The 25979-nt window shown below is 35.8% G+C and overlaps 1 protein-coding gene and 1 pseudogene across 17 annotated transcripts in view; one reads left to right on the forward strand and one right to left on the reverse strand.

Annotated features, from left to right (window-relative positions):
* The window catches only part of CAMK2D (calcium/calmodulin dependent protein kinase II delta), a 323991-nt gene that overhangs the window by 222607 nt on the left and 75405 nt on the right, over nt 1–25979 (reverse strand). For all 17 annotated transcript variants that reach the window (XM_032401065.1, XM_032401063.1, XM_032401064.1 and 14 more), the window contains exon 3: nt 6120–6179. In XM_032401065.1, the coding sequence (XP_032256956.1) occupies nt 6120–6179 (60 nt within the window). The remainder of the gene's footprint in view (nt 1–6119; nt 6180–25979) is intronic.
* LOC116630376 lies at nt 7415–7547 on the forward strand (annotated as a pseudogene).

Here is a 25979-nt window from a genome sequence, read left to right on the forward strand (position 1 = left end):
AAGGATTGATTTGAAGCAAAAACAACTTCAAAATTCTCCTTGAAAATGAACATGATTACCAACGCCTTTTCAATCTTGCTGCAAGTCAGGTTCCCTTAAACATCAGTACCTCTTTATACAGATGGTATCAAGAATTTAGGCTTGGCAACATCATTAAAGAATTGTGACTTTGGATAAGTCTTATAGATACAGAAAATTTTAGTTTCCTCAATTATTAAAAAAATGAGAGTTTGTACGAGATAACTATAAGATCTCTGTTACTGCAATATTGTGATTCTCTGATTATATATATATATATATATATATATATATATATATATGTGAATATATATGTATGTATGTATGTGAATGATACATAAAAGTTTCTGAAATGCTGAAATGTTTTTCCACTGTTGAGGATATATCTCTCAGGAAAAAACTACCAGACATTAAGAAATTATCAATTAGGTGGTATATGGTATAAGTAATGCCCCTTAATAATTTACCCAACTGTTTATTTACATTAAGTATCTTCCAAAGTTTATTAACTCACCAAAAAGATAAGATGCACTACCTAGTTCTCCCTAATAATTCTAAGAAAATAAAATGGTAAATATTTTCTCTGCTTTACAAAGAGCGCTGCTAGACATTAATAAACAAATGGAGTATGCTTTAGCAGTTCATTGAACAGACCCAGTGTCAGAAGCAGAATAAAGTGGGGTTCACTGAGTCTATAGACTTTCTTTAATTTTCTATTATGCCTTACAATAATGTATGAGTGTGTTTATGTGTTTTGGGGTAGTGGCTGAGAGAGCTGGTAGGAAGGTGATAATCATTAAGATATTATGATATGATCTCAGAATGGTTAACTCATTGTACTAGGGGCCCCAGGGCACCAGCACAGACTAGATTCTTTTTATTAAAGGCCACATAGCCCTTCCTTTAGCTCTCTAGCTACTGGGATTCATTGAGCCATATCACTAAAGGCTTACTTTGCAAAGGAGATATTGATCTTCTACAAATATAAATGTTCTCTTACACTTTCAAAAAACCATCTTGCTCTTTCTAAAGTCTACACAAAGTGTAAATTCAGGTCTTTAGAGAATGGGATAGCCCAGGCACAAAATTTATCATCCCGCCAACTGAAAAGTTGTCTCAAATATTGATCTCCATACAAATAAAGAATAAGCGGGTATCTTTCTCACTTGGGACCTCAGATGAATCAGATCAAAGTTCCTGATATTTTCTCTTTTCCTTTCATGGCCCACTTCTTTTCAGATTTATACAGTTGCATTAAATGAGGGTTTTGCCTGATCTCCCTAGTTTCTCTTGTTTTATTTGGACTTTGACATGAGTTTCAAAAAATTCCTCAATAATAATGCTCATCAAAGATCAAGTACAAAAACAATGGAAATATAAAATAATTTTGAGAACAATTTGGCTATTACCTCAAGTATTTTATTTCACTACCTTAAAGTTATTTTCCTTCACTTAGTAGATATGCTAACATATAGCTCAGACTATTTGATTTACCACAGATCTGCTTATAACTCAAGAGAAAATAAGCCCATTTTATTAAAATAAAGGATGAACATAATAATGAAAAATAAGGTAATTAACAGAAGCTTGAGGTAAGATGTCCTTTCCAAACTGCTTCAACACCTTAAGATAAGGTTAGCTATAATCTTTCTAGTTTGGGGCTCAAACAAAATAGTCTGGCTAGCTGCTCTGAAGACAGGGGCAAAGATGATGCTGCTTAGGAAACTGCCTGCACTCCCAAATTTGTTGAGCCAAAAAATGCATTGTACTTTTCATGGACTATGTGGAACACACAGAAAAGAGGTCAGCCTGGATCCATTTAAATTCTTGCCGAAAAGAAGGAGCCAAGGGTGATAAACACTGGATTCTAATGAACTAATGGAGCACTATTATCTCTGATTGTGTTCATGTGACTACAATCATTTTACACACAGCAGGCAGAACAAATCAGATGATGACACGCTCTTGCTTATTATCCTTCTATGGGCTTCCCACTACACTTAGAATAAAACCTAAATGCTCTCACCTGATTTCCAAGGCCCTGTGGTCAGGCATCTACCTATCCTTCGGACCCATCTCAGGTCACTCTCTCTCTTTCACTCATGGTAGGCTACATGCTGATCCTCTGCCTCTTCCTCTAACAGGGGAAGTTTACTCTGCCTGAAACCCTTTCTCCTTGAGCTTTTTCATGATGGATTCTTATCTTTTAGATATCAATTTAAATGTGACCCCTGCAGACATATCTTGCGTGACAAGCCACTCAATGTAGTGACAAAGACTGTCCCCTTGACCAAAATTAGGCAGGCTCTTTGAGCCCTCTTTTTGACTAGGCCTTGTCTTGGGCCCTATACTCAACCTGCCTAAGCTAGTCTTAGCGAAGAATCCTACAAAGTCACCCCTCCATCTTTGATATGTGATCACCCTTGACATCTGATCAAGTTCTTCATCCCTAGCCCTGGATGTCTAAGCCTTTGGCCTTCCTTTAATAAGAATCTCGTCAGTAGTTTAGTAAGTTCAGTAAGAATCCCCCTACGTTTGCTATCTCCTCTCAGCAATTTTCAATTCTCATTCTGCTCCTTGGCTATAAATCCCTAGTTGTCTTTGCTGCATTTGGAACTGAGCTCAGCCCTTTCCCCTAATGCAATAATATTGAATAAAATCTGCCTAATGACTTAAACGAGTGTCTGATTCTGTTCCTCTTTGCTAGTAGCCACCCAATCCCCTGGTGTCAATTTCCGCTATTTTAATTCTCTGCATAGAACTAATCTCTATGACATTTTAATGATGGCCCTTTGTTTTGTGGCCTATCTCCTTACACTAGGGTGTGACCTTTAGTAAAGCAGAGATATTGTTTCTCTTGATTACCACTTCATCACCAGTGTGTTGAGCCTAGAACACAGCTGGCAATGACCACAACACTAAATAAATTTTGTTAAGTAAGATAATTTTAAAAATTATGTTTTCATGGTTTACCTAAATGGGTATGAAAATGTGTAGAAGAGAATACTGGAAGTTATCATACACATAAGATTTATCAACAAAAGGTAGAAATGAATACAACAGATATTAAAAGTCGTTTCCTTTGGTTTCTTCTTCAGACATCACTGTGTTTTCCAAACTTTCCACTGTGCTTTACTTTGAAAATTAGAAAAATATTAAAGAAACACTAAAGAAAAAAAAAGAGTGGTTTATGAATTACCAATTTTAGTTGCTTTATGTGTTTCTTCAAGAGAAACCTTTTACTTGCAAGTTCCCAGATTACTGACTCTGTGCCAAGAGAAAGGCACATAAAAAAAAAAAAAAGTAACAAGCAAAATTTCACTGGAGGAAAAAATTGTCAAAAGTAGCATTTCGTTCCTTCAAGTTCTAAAACCTGGTAGATTTTAAGATAACCGAGCAAATAATAGAATGGAGGAAAGGGAAGAAGAGGTAAGAGTCTCATACTAGATATCACTTTATTACCTATTTCAGGAGAATCAAGACCAAATGCTGTTTTACCTGAGTAAACTGAACCAGCAGTGAGCAAGTAAGTGCGAGTGATCTACATGAAACTGTTAACCAATGGGAACAGCAGCACTGCGCTTACCGCACTGTTCTCCCTACTCTCCAGCACAATCTCAGATACCCATCATGGCATCTACCTTTAAAGCAGTCCTTTGTTTACTGCTGCTTATTATTTTTTGACAATTACTGTTGGTGTTTAATCATTTCTCTTTGTGTGAGTAAATACAACACTGTCAAACTGCATAACATGAAGATTAATTAAGATAATCAATTAAGATAAGATAGAAGGAAAAATAATTCATCCACATTTCTCCAATTAGAAAAAAAGTTTTGGTGGAATCGACTGGGCAAATTCTTCCTCAGGGTTTTTACAAAGGCTGTTTGTTCCCTCTGTTGATGCTTTTTTCCCCAGAGAGCCAAATGACTTGCTTCCTCCTGTTTTTTAGGTCTTTATTCCAATTTCATTCTCAATTAAGTCATCCTGACCAAACTATCTGAAATCATAATCCCCCAACATAACCAATTTCCATTCCCTGCTTTTTTTTCCCCCCTCAGTACTTATCACAATATAACATCCTATACTTTGTTTACTGTCTGTCTACCCCAAAAATGCAACTTATGTGAGGGCAGGTATAATGGTCTGTTGTATTCCTACTGTATTCCCAGAAAATCAGTTTGTTGAGTGAATGAATAATATGAGTAATTTGCCACTGTTACGATTTTTGAGAGTGTGTCTTAGAAGTTTAAACTATTTATGATTCCCATCTTGTAGTACAGGATCACTAAAAAATCTCTCTTGTGATTAGAAATGGATCTCAGAATTCAAGAACGTGAAATTTCTATAGTTGCTTTTGTACTCCTGAAATCTTGAAAGATGGAAGAAAACCTCAAGTGAGGCGACCAAGGAGCCATGGCATTGGCCGCTATGCACCACCAAAAAAACCTGTCTGCGGTGTCAGAGTGTGTTAACGGTGCTGTCCATGTAAAAAAAAAACTTTAGAACTTTCCCCAGTGTACAACTTCCCCTTTGTTAGTAAGGTTATTCAGCATGGTTTCAAAATGAAATTTGTTCTTGTTTTAGTTTGAGTGTCTTTAGAATGTCTGACTTTGGTCTCCTAGAGGAAATGAGGACAACCAGTTTCATTATCTACAAAAACTGAGTTTCACAGAAAGATCTTGATTAAAAACAAAACAAGTAACAACTCTTCTTCACAAAAGTAACAAAGCAAACCAAACCAAAGTTTCACTTTATCTTAAACCTGAGCAACAATAGTGCTCTTTGAACCACAGTGGGTCATACTGTGTAATTTCTCATTAGCCAATATTATGGGCTGAACTGTGTCTCTCCAAAACTGTGTCTCAACCTGGGGACCTCCGAAAGTGACTGTATTTGAAGATAAAGTCTTTGAAAGGGCATTTAAGTTAAATGAGGTCATCAGGGTGGACCCTAATACAATATGATGGTGCTCTTACAAGAAGAAAAAATTACAACAGAGACAAGACGATGTGAAGACACAGGGAGAAGACATCTATCTACACCCCAAGGAGAGAGGTCTCAGAAGAAACAAACCCTAACATCTTGATCTCAGACTTCTTGCTTACAGAATTATGAGAAATAATTATGAGAAAATAAATTTCTTGTACTTTGTTATGCCAGCCCTAGCAAAATAAGATAGCCAACCAAGAAATGCCAAAGACTGTCACAGGTAAAACACTTATAAAGATGTATTTACATTTTAGAGTTGTTCTCTCTCCAACCAGAAGGTTCATATTAGACAGCTACTGGTTTGTTAATGCTTCAGATTTACTTGGTAGTATCCATTCACTCATTTAAGAACCTAAGAACCTAAGAAGTACGCAGGACACTAGAAACTTCAAGTCAGGAATAGAAATTGAATGGTCCCATTCACAAAAATAGAAGAACATAAACCTTCTCAGTGAATGATTTTGCAATTCTACTGCATTATCACTCCCTCTCTCACAACTTCTACATCACAAATAATCTGGCTGACAATAAAACTCACAGAGCTGGGGCAGTGACATTTATCTAAAATAATCAAAACTACTGTCACAGAATCATGTTCTTGTTCTTTTTGTTGTTTTTCTTTTTCTTTCCTTTGTTTCTTCTACTTTTCTTATATTCATCAGTTTTTTATTTTGAACATTATCATGCTATTTCATAATTCATGGATAATATTGTAAAATAATTTTACTAGTTTCTGGAAGAAAATCAATAATTATAGGAAAAACTCCTTACAGGATAGGTAAAAAGTAATTTAGCTGACTAAAATAACGACATAAATTCTGTCTCTCCAAACTTCAGCAGCAGCTGAATAATCCTTGAAGACACATAAAAGCACTATTCAATTAATAATATTTTATATTATTTTTAAAGTATTAGTATATTAACTGCTACCTTTTGAAAAATGTTTCAAAAACTTAGAAGAATCAAATGTAACCAAAACCAAAAATTAGGAACTTACTTCTTAGAAGTTGCAAATAGTCTAGATTACTAAAGTAACATTTTTGTTGTGGTTAAAAAATACATAACATAAACTTTAATTAACATTTAAAATACACTGAAAAGATTTCCTTACCAATATTGGGGTGCTTCAAAAGACGGCAGATTCTAGCTTCTCTTTCCAGTTTCTGATGATCTGTTTAAAAAAATAAATCACAAGTCTTAGCAAAAAAGATTAAAAGACAATAAATAGCATATTGAAATGACAAAGCCTTTACATTTATGTATCTTTTGATCTCTTTTTAAAAAGTGATAATTTCTTGTATTAACAGTTACAGTTATCTGTAAAAGAGAGAAAGTTGAAAAGAATAAAGCCACACTTGTTTTCAAAAAAAAAAGTGATAATTTGCAATTAGGTGAACATAATATAGTTTAACAATCTAATTTTCTTTCTTTTTCATTGGCTTGATGTTTGATAGAGTGAGATACAGAATAGAGCTGAATTTAGACAGGGCCAAGACAACAGTGAAAATGTCACAAAACAATAGTATTCTTTCTTTACCTTAAGTATATATTCTTACAACAAATTAATTAACCCAATATACACATACACATTTAATCAGATGATGCCTATCTGGAATTTGAAATGCCATGGAAATGGTGCTAAGTAGGGTTACAGTTTGTCCCTAATGGAGAAATATTTTCTGTCCAGTCATATTTTCTATCAGCCACTCTTCATACAATCATTGGTCCAACTTCCCAAGTTTATGATGCTCTTTCTTATATCAGAGACTTCCAAAAATCCCAAAGTCCTTGCTCATCTTCATCCTTCTATGTTTCCCTAATCATTTCTTTGAAGGGGCATGACCACTGTAAACTTGCATTTTAAGAACTATCTGATACTCTTCTTTCATTTCTTTGTGGTGGCTCATATGCATATATTTAGAACCAAAATCACTGGCCAAAGCACAAATGGCAAAAAGAAGCAATAACAGAGCAGAAACACACATTGCCACTAAGGACAGCATAGCAGAGTGGTCATTAGTTGAGAACCTTATATAGACATCTGACTTAAACCTTACAATAGCCCTCTGAGACTAGGCAATATTATATCCCTATTTTAAAAATATAAAAACTAAGGCATAAAGAGGTTAAATTATTAGTGGCATCTACCAAATCAGCTCTCATTAACTAGAATCATAAAATAGCCTTAAAAGGAGGAGGGGAACACTTACCTAACTACCCACACATAGTCTATACTAATGGTTCTCCAACTCTGTGGTCTCAGAACCTCTTAACACTCTTAAAAATTATCGAGGACCCCAAAGAGCTTTATTCACATGGAGTAGATATATTCATGCTTACTCTATGAGAAACAAAACTAAGAAAAATGTTAAATATATATTAATTCATTTAAAAACAATAATGATGAGCTTTGTGCAGTGGCAGTATCATAGCCAATGAGGTTTATCCGAGGCGCGATTATTGCTAACTGAAAAACAATAATGAACCCATTACATTAACATAAGTTACTGCATTTAATTTCTAAACTTTTTATTTAATAAAATTAAAAATTAAATAACTGAAACTTACAGAAAATTTGAAGAACAGTACTAAAAACACTTATATAACAGCAGATTTCTCAGATACATCTATTATTAACATTCTACCCATTTAAAAAATCATTTATATTCTATGTATGTATACATGTCTGTGTATGTGTATATGTATACACATATTTAACACACAAATATATACACAAATATGTGTTTATATTTATACCTAATCTTTTTTCTGAACTATCTGAAGGTAAGTTACAAACATGAAGGCCCTTTTTTAACCCCTAAAATTTCAGTGTATATTACCTTAAAATTGTGATACTCTCTTACAATCACTGTATAGTTATCAACTTCAGCAAATGCCACATTAATACAATACTTTACCATCCATATGCTAATTTTGTCTGTTTAACCCAACGATGCCCTTTATAGGACTTTTGCCCTCTAATGCAGGATCCAGCCTAGGGTCAGATATGGTATTTAGTTGTCATCTCTCTTTAGTTTCCTTTAATCTGGAATATTTCCACAGTTTTTGTCTTCTATGACCTGACAATTTTGAAGAATACCATGTCTATCTTTTAAAAATAATGAATCTCATCTTGGTATTGTCAAATGTTTGCTCATGATTTGATTTAGGCGATGCATTCTCAACTAGAACACTATCCTTCTCCAGGGGTCACATATGGAAGTATACACTGTCCAATGGCTTCTCAAAAATGGTGACTTTGATCGCCAGGTCAAGGCGCTTTGAATTTCTCTGCTGAGTATTATTCTTTTTTAATTTTTCCTTTGTCACTAATAAATATATGGTGAGACTTTTTATGGCCCGGAAAACATCTTGGTCTTCATCAAAATTCTCCTGTAGATTGTGCATTCAGCGATGATTCCTGCCTGAACCAGTCTTTACTATGATAGTAGCAAAATGTTGATTTTCTAACTCCAGCACAGTAACATTTTCATGAAAAATACTGTTATTTAAAAAAAAAAATTCAAGGGCACCTGGGTGGCTCAGTTGGTTAAGCGACTGCCTTCAGCTCAGGTCATGATCCCAGGGTCCTGGGATAGAACCCTGCATTGGGCTCCCTGCTCAGCAGGGAATCTGCCTCTCCCTCTCCATCTGTCTCTTCCCCTGCTCATGCTCTCTCTCAAATAAATAAATAAAATTTAAAAAAATTCAGTGACATTTTAATAGGAATGTATAAGGACAAATAGTAGCTACACTTACAGTAAACAGAGCATAATGTTTACCCAATCATTATGTTGTACCCCTGAAATTACTATAACATTGTATCAACTATACTCAAAAAATGATTTTGAAATGAAAAAAAAATAAAAAAGAGTAGCACGGTTTTACATCTTTGCCAAATCTCTTTGATGTCTGGCTGAATAAAAGCTGTATTCTCACGTTTGCTTCTATATTCAATCTACTGTAATATGTTGTTTTGGTTGAAGCATATCAATAGAATCGGACCTCACAAGGATATGCAGTTGGAAAAGCAAGAGTACTGTCCCAGTTTTTCAGATAATTGTGGATATTGTTCTTTAATATCATCCCAAAACTCAACAAGTGATAGTTTTTTAAAGGTTAGTTGCCAGTGAAATCTGAAACCTTATCAATGTACTTTATGAACCATATCAATAAAGTCATGAACTTCTATGTTTTAATCAAATTAATTTTCAACATGAATATAATAAATTTTCTAATATAATAAAATTTTACTCTGCTACATTAACAGTCATTGCTCTTTCTTGTACTTCTTTTACACCCAGGCATAATTTTATAACATGATGCACCATTTGGAAAATATTGGTTTAGTATGTCATGTAGTTCTTCCAAACATGGACACATTTCATTACATACTATCATAAAAACAATATAACCACTAATATCACCAGAACAATCTTTAAATTGGGGAATTGCCCATGTTCTCATGGGCAAATACAAATTTTCCAAAATTCTAATTTTTGTTTGAAAGCCTGAACTGTGTTATTGGCAATAAATGCTGTCAGTTGTTTTCCTTTAAGTGACAGGCTCACTTTGTTCATTTTGAGAAAATGTCTCTCAATAACCTAAGTCTGACTAATCATAACTAGTTTTTCAGTTGTAATTTCAAGTAAAAATGGTATCCCATGGAAGAGTATCTAGTTCAGCTTCTAACTTAAACAACTGCAAGGCACTTTTCCTTGAGACAACCATTGTACCTCAGTGTGGAGTAAAAGTGCTTTACGCATTCTCATTTAATCATGTAGAATGTTGCAAAGATACACGATCAAAGGTCAAGATTTAATAACAGTAATAATTTTAACTGGTTCATCATGTGAAATCCTCAGCGAAGTAAGGTGTTTTTAGTCTAGAAGTACTAAAAAATACAGATGCAGAGTATAGTTTGATGCCACCGCCTTGATTCATGCAAAGGTCCCAGCAATTATATCCACTATTTCTTTTGCATCATAGGTATAAACGTCAACATACATACACACACACAAAGCATATAATGTCTTAGATTTACTATGAAAATAGTTTTGAACTTGTAGATTCTCTAAGAGGGTTTCATGGGACTCCTGGGTCTACAGGCCACACCTCTGAGAACCACTGGTATATTCTATTAAAAAAAACTGTGTCATATAATACTTCTTTTTAGGAATTTTGAAAAATATTTTAAACATGTATAGTGTTATTAAGTAATCTCTATACTCAATGTGGGTATATAGTGCTATTAATAACTCAAATAGAAATAGCGTTTTAAGAATCAGCACAGCATTGGATTGGATCTAACAGTGTGTGTATCCATTATATCTGGATTATCAAAGATAAAGACAGATATTCTCTGGCCTTACCATTGTCTAGAACTACAAATGCCTCAAATAAATGTAAAATGTAAATTCTTCAAACTCCCTATCTCTTTAACAGGTTCTCATTCTTAAGCTACTTCTAGAATATTCTCATTTAGAAATATACAAGTACGGGGTGCCTGGGTGGCTCAGTCAGTTAAGCGTCTGCCTTCAGCTCGAGTCATGATCCCAGGGTCCTAGGATCGAGTCCCATGTCGGCTCTCTGCTCAGCGGGGAGTCAGCTTCTCCCTCTCCCTCTGCCTGCCGCTCCCCCCGCTTGTGCTCTTTCTGTCAAATAAATAAATAAAATCTTAAAAAAAAAAAAGAAAGAAATATACAAGTAAACACAAAACACATTTCTGTATTTATCCTTCTAAAGAGATGATTAAGTTTTACATTTAAAATTTCCTTTACTTTTAATTCAGTTGGCAACAAAAATCATGCATCCCTACCTCATCCTTCCCCAGCTCTCACAACTATAATGGTAAGAGGCAAGGGCAGATTATAAAAGGCAAGACATCCAATACTGTTTATCACCATCTAAAGATTTTCTTTTATTATCCACACACCCTGCAGCTACTGTAGAATCATATTCATTTATCATTTAATGTTTATTAAAGTATTCAAACTATAATAGTTTGACTTTTTTCTTCCTTTGAAGCTCAAGTCCACACTGTTATTTGAATAAAAATATAACCCTTCAGGCTGTAATATTGTCAGGTCTGAAAAGAAACATGCTGTTAGCAATGGATGGTTGAAGATCTACCCTATAAACAATGCCGTAAGGAAAATATATCATCATTCAGTTTTGACATGGTATCAGCAGGGAATAGTATTACCCAGTACAAAGACCTCAGCATTTTAAAAGTTTCTGAGAATTTTGAGATAATGTAGTCACTTCTTCCCAGCTTTAAGATACTTTTAGATACTTTTTAAATTTAATAAGGTATTTATTTCAAATGAGGTGATAAATGTGATTTCAAGCCTAATGAACTAAATCCTTCACTCCTGTTCCAAATCAAATTTTCATCTTTATGGAGAGTGACTCTGATCACAAATGGAAATTAAAGGGCTAGCCCTGAATCACTTTCACAAAGCAACAGGAGTATCACTAAAGCTACATAAAGCAACAACTTACTTATCCAGCCAACATTAGCCAATGAACTTTCATCAAGTAAATTTCAAAAGTAACTACCTCCCCTACCCCAAATGACAAACAACTTAAAACATTAACCTCTTGGGCGTAAATCTAATAATCATTGCTTTCTTAAATAAATGACATATAAAATAATTTAACCTTTTCTGATACCCTAGGGTCATTATTATTGTCATTGCTACTCTGCTATAATTCAGTGAAGCCCTCAGAGGCTACTGAGGTGTGAAAGCCCCCAGGGTACTGCCCTGTGTTCAGTCTGCCCTATGCCCCTCAATGTGGAATCACCTTGTCAGCACAGGAAATGCCAAGGGATGGTTTGGGCAGGGCTGGGAGGGTGGCTATCATAATTGGTCACTTACCACCTTTCCCTCCAAACACACCCATGAGTATAAACATACAACCTAAGGAAGACATGGATTTGCCACACCTAAGAGGGTTGGATTCTTCCAGGTTCCCCTCCTCACAGACAGATTCCAACCCATAAAATTATCTTATATAGCAGTTATGCAGGAGTCACCCCTCATGTCCATGAAAATAAAATGTTTAAAATCCAACTCCATCATTAATGTTTGTTCTGCTAACCTTTTGGCTTGCGAGCTTACGCTGCTACCTTCCCTGCTCCTACCTCCTTGGTTGTTCCTTGGCCCAGTGCGCCAGTTTGAGATCAATGCCTTAGATCTATCAATATTTGAGGGCAGGTTAATCCCGCTTTTCTGGCTTCTCCACTATAACCAACCCAACTCGATTCTTAACTTTGTCACATTTGTTTGGTTTCTAAGAAACTACACTCTCAAGTAAGAAACAGCCCTGCTCCCCATCTAGAACCACACCTGCCTGGCTATCCATTTTCAGAAGAGGGGAGATTAAACAAAATGGACCTAAAGTACTGTAAGTTTTGTATTGTTGCATCTGTTTATTACACCTTTTCTACTTCTTCACGTTTTTACTGTCAGCTCTTACTGCTGTATCTTCAGTACATAAAACAATTTCAGGTACACATAACAGGCATTAAATAAATTGTTGTCGAAAAATAAATGAATTAATGACAACTGCCCTTTCCTTGTTTCATAACTGCTATGAATTAAGAATGGGGGAAAACAAGGATATGAAAATATAAAATAATTACAAATAACCTGTCAGTGAGAACCTGAAGAGATCTTTTCTGAACTAAAGGTACAATCTTTAGTGCATGAATTCTGAAGCACTACAATGTGGCTACTCAGAGGTCTTATTCCTAAAGATTTTTTGAATTACATTCTGAATACATTTTTCTTGTTAGAGAAATTACTTCAAGCTAAATGATGCACTCCTTTGGTAGGAATATAGATTCTGTCCATTTAAGTAGGTCACATTTAAAACCACACTGTAAGTTAGAAAGAGCTATTTGAGAAGCCTGAGTATGATGTATATGGATGTAAAGCTATCATATTCATTTAACAAAGGTTTTTTAAATTCATAATTAAATACTATCTTTCATTTTATCCTTTTATTTTAAACTATGATATTGAGGTATGTACCCTCTATCCCTATACACTGAAGAGTTTTGACCAAGAAAGGATGCTGTACTTTGTCAAATGCTTTTTCTGCATCTATTGAGAGGATCATATGATTCTTTTCTTTCTTTTGTTAATGTATTGTATCACGTTGATTGATCTGCGGATGTTGAACCAACCCTGCAGCCCAGGAATAAATCCCACTTGGTCATGATGAACATGGATGCAAAAACTGTCACCAAAATACTAGCCAATAGGATCCAACAGTACAGTAAAAGGATTATTCATCTTTATTTTAATTGTATGTCAACAAGTCACATGGCATTTTGAAAAATTATTCTGATCATATTCCTATAGAAGGGTAATGAGATTAATTTTATATCTCATTCTGCCCTCAGTCTCTAGAATTTGGTCTACATAGTACTCTCCCCTAAGTGTAATTTTACCTGTGCTTTTGGAAGAATTTAGCTGCACAATTCCATTCTCATGTTTAGGCATAACACAGCTAAGTCACTTGAGACATTCTGTATTAAAATCTTTTAAACTTACTACCTAGAGACTCCAAGGACCCAGAATGGAAACAAGGCATAAGGAAGATAAATACAATCCATGCTTTACCATTTTTTCCAGTGGCCCAGATGACTTTTACAGGCAGTTGCACAGTAACATAAGAGAGCATTTACTTTAGTGATTTCACAAAAATAAATTTTTCTTACTGTGGTAAACATATTTTGCTATTCTTAAATATGTTTTTCTACTAATCAAATACACAAATTTATTCAAAACATGAAAAGGAGAAAATATATAGTTTTCCACAGGACATTTTTCTTATGTAGTTTAATATTAATACATTAAAAACAAAGATAAAAAAATAACTTTGGATAACAATTTAGATTTTATTTACTTGTTTATTTATTTGAGAGAGAGGAAGAGAGATAGTGAGCAAGCACGAGCAGGATGGGGGGGGCAGCAGAGGGAGAGGGACAAGCAGACTCTGTGCTGAGAGCCCTACATGGAGCTTGATCCCACAACCCTGAGATCATGACCTGAGCCAAAATCAAGAGTCAGACACTCAACTGACTAAGCCACCCAGGCGCCCCTGGATAACAATTTAAAAGAATGAAACAAAGAAAGGAGAGACACATGGACTTTTATGATTCCTTTAAGCATCTGAAACATTCAGTTATTCACTTTTCTGTTCATAAGTTTCCCTCAGAGGTAACTGTGAAGCTAACAAATCTTAAACTTCAGGACCCTAAGAGGATCTTAGCTACATGTTCGCATAAAACTTGCAAAACAAGATGTTTCAACACAATTAATTATGATCATTATTTCCTTCCATCGCCTCTTCCCCTCAATCATATCTCCCCCTTGTATTGAACGATACTGGAGTGGCCACAAACATGTTTGAGATCTAGCAAAGGGGAAGCTAAGTCGAGGATTCAATTTAGTTTGGATATAATGAAACATATTTGCCTGGTTCACAGCCACGACTGGATATAGTTGTGTTATTACTAGTCATCCCAAAGTAAGAATGCTTCCCAGAATACTCCCCCACCCAGGCTGTTGTGGGATGATAGGGCACCCCAGTATGTGAACTTGTACTACAAATCACCCCACAAGTGTGGGTGTGTAGAGGAGAAAGAGCAACTTTTTGCTAATTTTCTAAATTTCGTTTTGCTTTGCAATATATGTCAGCTTCTCAAAATTCATTTCTTGTGACTATTTTCATTCTAAATATATATTTACGTTTGAGTTTCATTTTGTATTTGTGATTTTGTTTTCTTTCTTTAGGGAGAATCTCTTAAACTACATAAGCTGCAGTGCCTGGATCCACACTCCCAATTATAGTTACAATAAAAGTAGAAGAAGGTAACTTATTGTTCAAATTCTGAACATAAAAAATCACACACAATATAAGTTCTTCACAAAACTTGTATTAATTTTAAGTAAATAGATACTCATTTATATTGGTAAGCTACTCATTAAAAAGCTATACATAACTTATATTACATTAGTCATGAGTGACCAACCATAGCAAAAAGATCACCAACCTGAAAATCAGGGAGAAAAAGAATGACTTCCAATATAAAATCTGCAAGGAATTAAGGGCAAAAAGCAAATCTTATAAAAGTGAAGAACTATACTTATTGCTCTCTCCCCTGAGAATGTTACATTATGAGATGATTTATGCTTATATTTAGGGGAAAAAATTCCTAGATCAGACATGGTACTTATTCAGAAAAACACAGAAAAACATATTCATTATGAACATATTTATTAAGCATTTTCATTAAGCAGACACAAGGACATGGATCGATATTTTGGAAGATAAAGTAACTTATTATAGTCTAACTACTCATGAACTAATAATTAAACTAGAAATCACATGTATAATAATAATAATAATAATACCCTTCAAATTGGAGATGGAAAGTGAAACTATCCTTCATTGAACTATACTCCCCGAGTAGAAAAATTCAAGACACCTCGTCTTGTCTCTACATATTTAATCATGTATTTCTACTTTACCCACATTTTGCGGGTGCTTTTATTTCCTATACACACTCACACACACACACACACACACACACAAATAGGAAGTTTAATGTAGCTACCTAAATAAAAAAAAAAATACTACCGAAACAAGATATTAAAATAAAATAGTTTCAGTTTTAATTGAAATTCTGAAGGCTAGAAACTACCTAGTTGTCAGATACAAGATGCTAAAACCATATATTCAGGATTTGTCAAGTGGTCAGTTGAAGCCGTTCACCATTATGAGCCCATTGCTCACCTCCAGCTGTACAAGAGCAGATAATGAGAACATGAGGGAGACCTGCTCTGCACGGAGTCCTCAGAACACTCTGCATCCCCTTCTACCCCACACTGGAAAGGAGCTTACTCAAGAGCACTAAATTGAGGGAGGAAAAGGTGTGTCTGAGAGAAATATTTGAACAGCTTCATCTCCTACAGTTTGAGAAAAACAAGAATGGCTTCCTACTTAAATTGGACTCTAAAGGCATGAAATTTTGTCTGGCTAGCTGCCCTGGAACTGCAGAGCAAAGTAGGCTCTGTTGTGAACCGGCTATACTTCCACCACTGGCAAGGCAAAGATGCACATTCCCATGAGCCAGATGTGGCCCCGAGGAGGAACAGATTATCTTACAATGGACAATCCCCACGAGAACTACATGGAGAGCCAATGTGACCCAAAAGAGAAGTAGAATGGCAGAAGCCCAGGAGCTGGAAAGGCAGCTAAAAACATGGCCATCCAGACAGGGGAAACATGGCCATTGTTAGCAAAATGGTCACCAGTGGTGTCTAAGAGGAACTGCCCAAAAACCCACAAAAATGTCCCATGAGATTAGTAATCATGCATCTCTCAGACAGTAGCAGTCCAGATTAGAACAGTACCAGTGAAATCAAACACGCACAGCTCCTTATAGCTTTGTCCTGAAGGGGCACAAACAGCAACCAGGGAATGGGAGAGGAAGTGAGGTGACAAAGTGTTGGGTACTACACCTTCCTCTGGTCCCTGGAGTCTCTCAAGTGTGAAACAGGCCTGACTTGGCAGAGGAGAGAAGTTTCAAATGATATTACACTGGTCAGGACTTTTTAATTTCTGAAATGAGACTGTTGTGGTGACTCAAAGGAAGTGCAAAGCTCTGAGATTTGACCAAGACTTCTTCCAGGGCAGGAGTGAATAGGTACAGTGGATTTGGGGGAGCTGAAGAGAGGGGGTTTCAGCGGGGTGCAAATGATCTGATTATAGTGCTTTCATATAATAGTTGGAGGTTACAAATATTTTCTTTAACAAATCTAAAACCATCTAGAATTTGGATTTGCTGAATATTGTTATTTCTTTCACATTGCATTCTTCTGCTTTCAGAGTTCCCATGTTCAATTCCCTTTGGAAGCAGAGCTAAAAGAACAGATTACATTAGAATGCCTATGAAATACGTCTGTGTACTTTCCAATCACCTAAAAACTTTCTAGATAACTTACAGTTTATAGAGTGTATCATCTTATTCCATCTGATCTTGAAGTTATAATGCGTCTGTAATGCAGGACAGAATTCCCTGGACTTCAGAGAGTGTCATTCTTAATTCATCATTCTAGATGTCATCCTTCATCATGCGTTGGTAATGAATATTTATCTTTTACCTAGAATTCTCTATCTCATCATTTAGAAGACATATTTGCCACTGGCATGGCATTACAAACCGGGCCAGCTCTAAAGCAAAAGTTTTTTGCAACCCTGCTTGGCCTGATGCTTATAGTTTATAAGGAGACGTATTAAATGTCACCCAAATTGACTTTGGTTCTTTCTAAACTCTAGAAGAGGAAGATGTTTGCCTCTCTGTGGAAAACTTTAAAGCCATCAGCAAAATATCTGCCCTGGACTGACATATGAAATTAACTTCTATTCCCATTATAATGAACAGACCCACTGCCCAGCTGCTAAATGTCTACTGTCTGTAGAGTGACACTGAAAAAAAAAATCTGATTTGTGTCAATCCACAGGTATTATGAGAGCCAAAACAAGACTCCCTAACAGCTGGGAAGGGGGCAGGGGAACCGCTGGGAGTTCATCATTTTTTTGTATCACAATTAAAAGAAATCAATGGCTACTTCCCCCCAGGAAATAAAATGCCAGCAGCACTAGCGAGAAACCCATACCATTTGCTCCTTAAAACATGAGACTGTAGGAATTCTGCCAAGTGACCTGGAAATATGGAACTGTGACCAGAGGCCTTTGAAGAGAGCATCCTGCATTAGCTTCTCGCAGCATAATCAAATATGCAGCTGTAGTCCACCCGTGCATATTCCACCTTGACAAATCATCTATCTCCTGCACAATCTTTTTTCCTTTTCACATAGTCTTATTCCTGACTTATTTGCCCCATCCCTATTTACCTTCTTTCACCTTAATATTATTTTTAAAACTCTTATTGTAAAAATAGGAAATATATGCATATTTCAGCTAAAATAAATATCATTTAAAACACCACTACCCAGATATACCATTATTTACATCTTGATCCATGTCCTGCCAGTTTTTTTGCATATTCATAACATACTACTTCTGACTTTAAAATCATAGTTTATATACTTTTGTAAACTACCTGAATCTCTCAAGCAATTGCTTAGTAAAGACAGACTGCTGGATGGCTGGCTAAACAACTGAATGATAAAAGCTTACAAACTGGAATTTGGGGAGGCAGGGAGATCCTTCCCAGACAAAACATACCTGATCATACCAGATGCCCCTCCATGCAATTTCTGTCAAAAGGATGTGACTAATTGGTTCCTCAAAATATTTGCATAAATGGTAAAGTTCCCATGGAATCAGAGGGAAATTAATTACTCTGGTTAAAAGGTTTACTTCTGGGAGAAAAAAACATGAGCCTAATATGTAAATAATGGACATGCAAATGTAATTATAGTCACAGAGATAAAATGTCATGTAAAATTTGTAAAATTTACAGGCTTGTAGGAAAATAAAAACAACAAAATCTTCCATCTAAAATAGCTGCACTACTTCATTCATAATTTATTATTATGCTTTATTCATCAACATCTACCATTTGTATTTGGGTAAGCCAAGAAGATCTACACAGCCTCTACAGAAGTGATTAAGACATAGTTCCTGTCATCTTGGAATTTGTAACCCAAATGAGGAGACTCCTTTAGCTCTGATTTTTATGTCCATCTACTGGCCAAAATACAAGGAGAATATGGAAAAGAGATCACTCAAAATCCAGGCTATCTCTATCATACAAACCATTCAAATCTTAGGAAATTTCTATTTGGCTTTAGTGGGTCTCCTTCCCCCATCCATTCCCTGTACCCCTACCATTCAATCTACTTTGTTTATTAAAGATGTGGCACATAGCCAGTCTTCATCTGCAGCCTCCCAACATGTTAGGCTACTTCAACAAATGGATAAGTCGTCCACACAGGGCTTCTCAGTTCCTTGACCACTTTGTCTCCAGTAATCTGGAGATTACTTCTGGCCCATTTCAGTCACCACTCTTGTAGTCATTCCTTGAAACTCAATCATCCTCCTCCACAGTCAGGAAGTTAAAAACCCTACTCTCCAACCACCAACTGCTCATTTTCCAAACGGTGTGTTCAGAGTCTCCTAGGCAACTTTTTTCAACCATCAGGACCACCAATCCACTGACTCTTCCACTTCTCCCAATCCATAAGTCCTCTCCATTATTCACTTTCCTCCCCATCCCTATGCACTCTCACCTCCAGCCATTTGAGTCCCTTAAATGTGCCATGAATTCTCCACCTCAGAACCTTTGTGCATGCTATCCCCACTGCTGAAATACTCACTCCTCCTTTCCTTGTCTAATTTATACCTATTCATTCTTCATATTCTAAAACAAGTTTTCTCTTCAAGGAAGCCATTTCTAACAGGCTCAAATACTATATTATTGGCTCTCATACATAGTACAAATTACACTTCATTGTTACTTGCCACATTTGTGATTTGTTTTATTCAGTTGTAGGATTTTTTTTTAATGATTATCTCAATAAACTGTAAGGTCTGGAAGCAGGATCTATTGATTATTTTTGTTCATCAATTTATATCTTATACCTAAGACAATGTCTGACACATAATAAATAATAAATATTTTTTTAATGAATGTGTAAGTAAACAGGAAAAAGGTAGTACAAATAAGAAAGCAGGAGTAAAAAAAGAATGGAGACTACTCTTGATGTAACTTGGTTTACTTCCTTCTTCAGTGGCCATAGATACATGAGGATAATCTGGTTAATCAATCGAGAGGCTTCTGTAAGAATCAGACAAGACAAAAAGCATCTGAATAAGAAGGCCCTGTGGCCACTGGATGAGAACTGAGCCTAGATTCTAAAAAATTCAATGCTTGTTGGATTGACAAAGATAGGATTACTCTTTGGATTATCAAAAAGGTAAAAACCAAGTTTATATTATTTATATACTCCATATATGAATATATAACATAATATGATATAATTAAAATCTGAACTATAGGCCTTGAGTAAAGTAATCAGTCAAGTAAAAACAGCCCCATGTATACAGAAAAAAAAAGTGGCTTTTCCTGAGGGCAAAGTAAGTACAAACCTGAAGGGGATATCATACTAATGTTACGTAGGAAATCTGCATAAATACACATAGAAGAGTATCTGGTAGCACCTTGACTCAAGCCTCAAAGATCATCCAAAGCTGTTGTTTTTTTTTTTTAAAACAGCTGTGAAATAAACTGCCATGAAAGTAAAGATTTTTTTATTTCTTTATTTTTGACAGCAAAGATTTTAAAACCTAGAATAAAATTTCAAACATACAGACTATTTTATACTTGATAGTACTGGTCACCTGAAGATCAGGTTACCTGAGGGTTAAATGAAAGAAACTCTTTTTGTATGAATTGTCATTAGAAGTCTTTGTAAGCTATGTTAACTCAAATCCCCTGTTTAATAAAGAACCGTCCTATGAAGGAGCTACTCTTATGTGACAGGCTGAGCCCCACAGTTGGAAGAACTCAAGCAAAGGAGGCAGTTGAATCAGGGTGCTCTGCAGCAGGTGGGACCTTACTGAACATCAGTTTCTTTGGTTGTAAGATGTGAAATCATAGCACCATAGGACACTTGCAAGACTCAAAGCCTTCTAGGCATCTATACCTCCTCATGACATAGTGGGCTAGATTGAGATCTTTCCCATTTCTGTGATGCTGTATTTGGTTTTGGAATTCTTAAAGTCTAGGTGGATGTGAAGTACATCTACATGAAGTACAAGGGCATTTCCCCAGTCTGATATTCTAAAAAACATTTATTTAGGTATAAAATACAAACAAGCATATGGGATTGCCGTAAGTATATTGTGCAATGATCTTTCACAAAATGCACACACCCACACCAGCACCCAGGTGAAGAAACACAACATGACCAGTATCCAAAACCCTTCAGGCTCCCAGCCCCAATCTCCCATAGCAGAGTAGCCAGTATCCTGACCCCTAACAGTATAGTTTAGCTTGTGCCTGTACTTGACATGAAAGAAATAATACAATGTGTACTATGCCTTGGTTTTATTTTATCCCTGGAACACATTCCATTCATGTTAGTACTGCTCTGGGGTCTGATGTACCAATATCATTAAGAGATGAAAATTTGTTAAAATGACTGCATGGGTAGATGAAAAAACAAATTAGACAGTATGAAAAGTTGTTACTGCTAAAGAGCTAATTAAACTTATAAAGGCTTAGTGTAACTGACATTTACACAACATAAACAAAAAGTGGGTAAAATCAAAAGTAGTTTAAGGTTTAGTAACACCCACATGCCAGAATTTAGTCTCTTATCCTCTTCTTTACTAATACATGCTGTTTTTTAAATGCTTGCTTCTCCCAAGCCCCTTTACTTCTCTTTAACTCTTCTCTAAGTGCCAGCCATACAGACCAGTCTCTGTTCTTCTGGGTTAAAATAAAATCAACAATAACATGTAAAAGGAAACAGAAAAATACTAAGTTATATCCCTAAATCATGGATAGGGAGAAATCAAATTTTCACAAAGTCACATAACTGAGTTTGTAGAACTCTCATTTCAAAATCCAAAAAAATTTATGCCAAATCTCTAAATGCAAATTCAAAATCAAAGAAGAAACAAGGAAACATCAGCCCTCCATTACAATATAAAATTTAATTTCTTAGAAACAATCAGCATACATCCTTCATAAGGATATCAAGCTCAAAGATAACAAAATCCAAACCATTAGGAAGGAAAATAAAGGAAAAAAGAAAGAAGACAGGGAAGGATGGCTTCTGTTAACACAATGATGTATTTGAGGAACAGCTAAAAAATACTTTAAAGTATATATCTCTAATGCATACTGGACAGAGCTGTAATATTTGATGTAATGATGTTTCTTTCCAAAGACTGATAAAAGTCAACTAAACACAAAGATTAAGGTAGATTTACTTAGGGATTAAAAATGGTAATAAAAATTTAAAAATTTACTATAAATGCCACTAATAGAATTAAGAACTTCACCTGTCAAAGGCTCCATGTCCAATGGAAAAATCCTATGCAACTGTTCTATACTAAAATTCTATCACAAACCTAATAGTGACTGAACTTTTCCTTTTTGAGTGAGCTTTGTTTTAATATGAAAATATTATTTCCAAATTAATAAACTACAGAATACGCTACAAGCCTATTATAGAGAAGTCGTTCACTTCTGGCTTGAGGAATTCCTTTCTACTAGTCTCATTTGCTTATTATGTTTAAATTCTTATCACTGATCAGGTTCTGTGAAGGCAGAAATTAAGACAGTGCGGGGTGCAAGATACTTAAAGGGATCAATACTTGTAAAAGAATGGGGAAGGGAGAAAGGTCAGGCGGAGTGTGAACGTGAACTGTGATGCAAGTCCAAAAATGCCTTGACCAACTGGACCATGGGAGAGCCAGCTCTCTGCAGCTGAAGCTGACTCTGACTGTTAGAGGCTCTGCTGACTACCTGCCCCACATCTGGCCATCAAGGCATTCCTTAGAGGGGGATCTGAATGGCCCATCTCAGTGTCTGCCACAGTTCTTTAATAGCACATGAGCTTAAAAAATTGTTTAATAGGTCAAAGAAGCGAGGCGGGCCAAGAGAAGAAAACACATTTATAAATTAGAGTTACTCTAGGGTAAGTTCCTTAGGAATTATCTGCTTGGGTTGTCTGGGTGCCTCAGTCGGTTAAGTGTCTGACTCTTGATTTCAGTTCAGGTCATGATCTCAGGGTCATGAGATTGAGCCCCACAGGCTGGCTCCATGCTGGGCATGGAACCTGCTTAAAATTCTCTCTCTCCCTCTCCCTCTGTCCCTCCTCCCTTGCACATGCACGCACTCGCATGCACGCTCTCTCCCTCTCTCTCTCAAAAATAAATAAATAATTAAATAATTTAAAAATATAAATAAATAAATAAATAAGGAATTATCTGGCTAGGGACTGCTGCTTTTACAGGTGAGGACACTGAGGTCCACAGTAGAAATCTGCCTGGTCACATAGAACTAAAAGAAAAAATGTTGTGTTTCATGGGAAAACCTGCCCTTGGCCTGAATGTAGGTGACTCCCATTGGGATAGGGAGTGATGGCACAATCCTGTTTGGGGACCCGAGACAAAGGCCTCCTAATGACAGGTCTGATTTATGGAACTCCTTTCCCCTAGGGCAGGCACTGGGCACTTGGCCGGCAGGGTCTAATTAATCTATACCATCTCTCTGTGAAATAGGTAGGTCACAAAGAGCATTACCCTAAATTAAGAGTCAGAGAGAATGAAACACAAAAGAAGTTTCTGTAAATTTCCTATAATCATTCAGTAAATTAAGGAAGTACCAAGAGAAGACCAGGTACCAGGTCCCTGTTGACTATATTTACCGAAGCAAATATTCAGTTTTATTGCTAGCTGTATTTAAGCTTAAGCTGTATTTCTTTTCCTTTCCTTCATTCCATCTCTCATGTATGATGCTTCTAGATTAAAAATGGAAAATGAGATACACTATATATTCTTTATTTTCAGTGCAAAGTTAGTGAGTGACATGGTCCATCCCAATAGATCACTCACTAGCCACAGAAAACTTCAAGACTGTACTAAAAAACAAAATCTGACCTCAAATTTTACCCTAAATTTATTCCAAGCTATAAATACAAGTGATCATATTATTGAGGGCAAAAATCATAGATAAATACCTGGTTAGCCCACCATTTAATCAAAGTATTGAGATATCAAGGACAACTGAAATATGAATAAATCATTTATCTAGATGACTTCTGCTTGAATTATGCCAAATGACATACCTAATATAAACAATAGCCTTTTCCAGTTACAAGTTACTGTCAGTTTTGTACTTTTGTACTTCTGGTATGTTTGATACTCCTATTTCTTTTTTTTTTTTTAAAGATTTTTTAAATTTATTTATTTGACAGAGAGAGAGATAGTGAGAGAGGGAACACAAGCCGGGGGAGTGGGAGAGGGAGAAGCCGGCTTCCCGCGGAGCAGGGAGCCCGATGCGGGCCTCGATCCCAGGACCCCGGGATCACGACCTGAGCCGAAGGCAGACGCTTAACGACTGAGCCACCCAGGCGCCCTGATACTCCTATTTCAAGGAGTATCTCTGGTCAAAACTGAAATTTTCCACGCAGGGAAAAAATCATGGGATGCAGTCAGCAGTGAACCTGGGTTTGAATCCTGCTCTGGCTCCTTATTTTCTGGAGCAATTGCTGAGCTTCCTTTTCTGTGTGCACATGATGAAAGATGATAATGCTTTACAGGGTAACTGCAAGAATTAAATTAGATTACATACATAAAACCTTCCATCACAGAATAAAGCTAAATGCTTTAACTATTTTGAAAGAAGATTTAGAATATATTAATGTATTGAGTTTTCTTTTAATAATTCTAAATAAACTATTAAAAACAGAATAGGGTAAATGAAAAAATACACACTCAGATTTTTATAAATTAAATTAAAACTGGTAATTTTATTAATTTTTCTAAACTGTAGATTATCAATATTTAAAGTATATAAGCTTTTAAAATTCAAATCCCTATCTCAGTGCTTTTCAGCTTTCAATTTCCAGTCCAATACTGAATAAATTATAGTGCAGTTATGAGTAGCCCAATCTTGTCATCTTGTTTCCTTTTCTACTCCAATAGAGGTCTCTAAAATCCTCAAGTAATCTCCATCCCTCACCCTCCATTTTGCTGAAATCATGAAGAGACATATAATTTGTCATTTACCTTCCTTAAAATTAGAAATTATATCATCTTAGCATTTAATACAGTAAACACAAGAAAAGTATTCTTCCACTATTATTAAAGTAAATGTTTTCATTCAAACATTCTCCAATTAAAGTCAAAATAAAGTCGTCAAAGTTTTGCTGTATTAAAGAAGGGCAAAATACACAGTGCTCTATGACTGTATAAAATCTGACTGAATTCACTACTTTCCTTAGAGAAATAAAATGCTCTTGGTTTCACCATGTTCTGTCATCTGCCAGTTTCCCTAAATACACTTGCGTCAGATGACCTATAATCAAGAAAACAGAATAAAAGAGGGTACGGGGATATCAGTCAATGCTCATCCAACATCTGGAAACTGACTTTCTAAATTAAAGTGAATAGAAGAATGGAAGGGCAAAATATTCTAAACACAACTCACATGTGTTATTTTACCCCATTCATGACATTTATTTGGCAATCTCAACTCCAAGAAATAGTCTGTGTACACTAATTTTTTCCCACCTACCTCTTATCATACACAGACAAGAGAAACTATTTTAAGTGGGTGTAATGGTTTAGTTTCAGGCATTTCAAAACCCTCCACCACCTGCACAGGAAACTCTGACTGAAAACCAGGCAGGGCCCCTCAGAGCAGCATGGCAACATGCCCAAGGGTTGAGTGTGGTTATGAGATGGTCACATGCAATCAGCAGTGGGAACACAGCAGCTCCCAGTGAAAGGCACATGACACCTTTTCTTGTCAATAGAGTTTGCAGCCAGATTCAGGTTGCTTCTACCCTCTTGCAATTCTAGGATGCAAACTGATTCAGTGTTGAATTCCGTTTAATATTCACACTATTTCCTGAGTGCCTACTATGAATCAGGCACTTGTATTAGCTGTACTGAGGATACAAAGCTGAGGAAAACAATCCCTAACCTCAAGAAGTCCCACAGATCAAGAAGAAAAAACATGGATAAACAACACTATATGATGAGACAAGTACCAAAACAGTTACATATTAAGTATATATGAAAGAGAAAACAATTTTACCACAATGCATAAAAGAGGTAAAGTTTGAGCTAGGCATTGAAGAATAAGTAGGGGCTTTCCAGTTAGATAATGATGAAGCAAATTCTAGACAAAAGCATATCATGATTAACAGTATAAAGTCAAAAAACATATTTGGAATGTTTGGAG

This window comes from Phoca vitulina, unplaced genomic scaffold (genome assembly GCF_004348235.1).
Source record: "Phoca vitulina isolate PV1807 unplaced genomic scaffold, GSC_HSeal_1.0 scaffold3, whole genome shotgun sequence".
Classification (NCBI taxonomy): domain Eukaryota; kingdom Metazoa; phylum Chordata; class Mammalia; order Carnivora; family Phocidae; genus Phoca; species Phoca vitulina.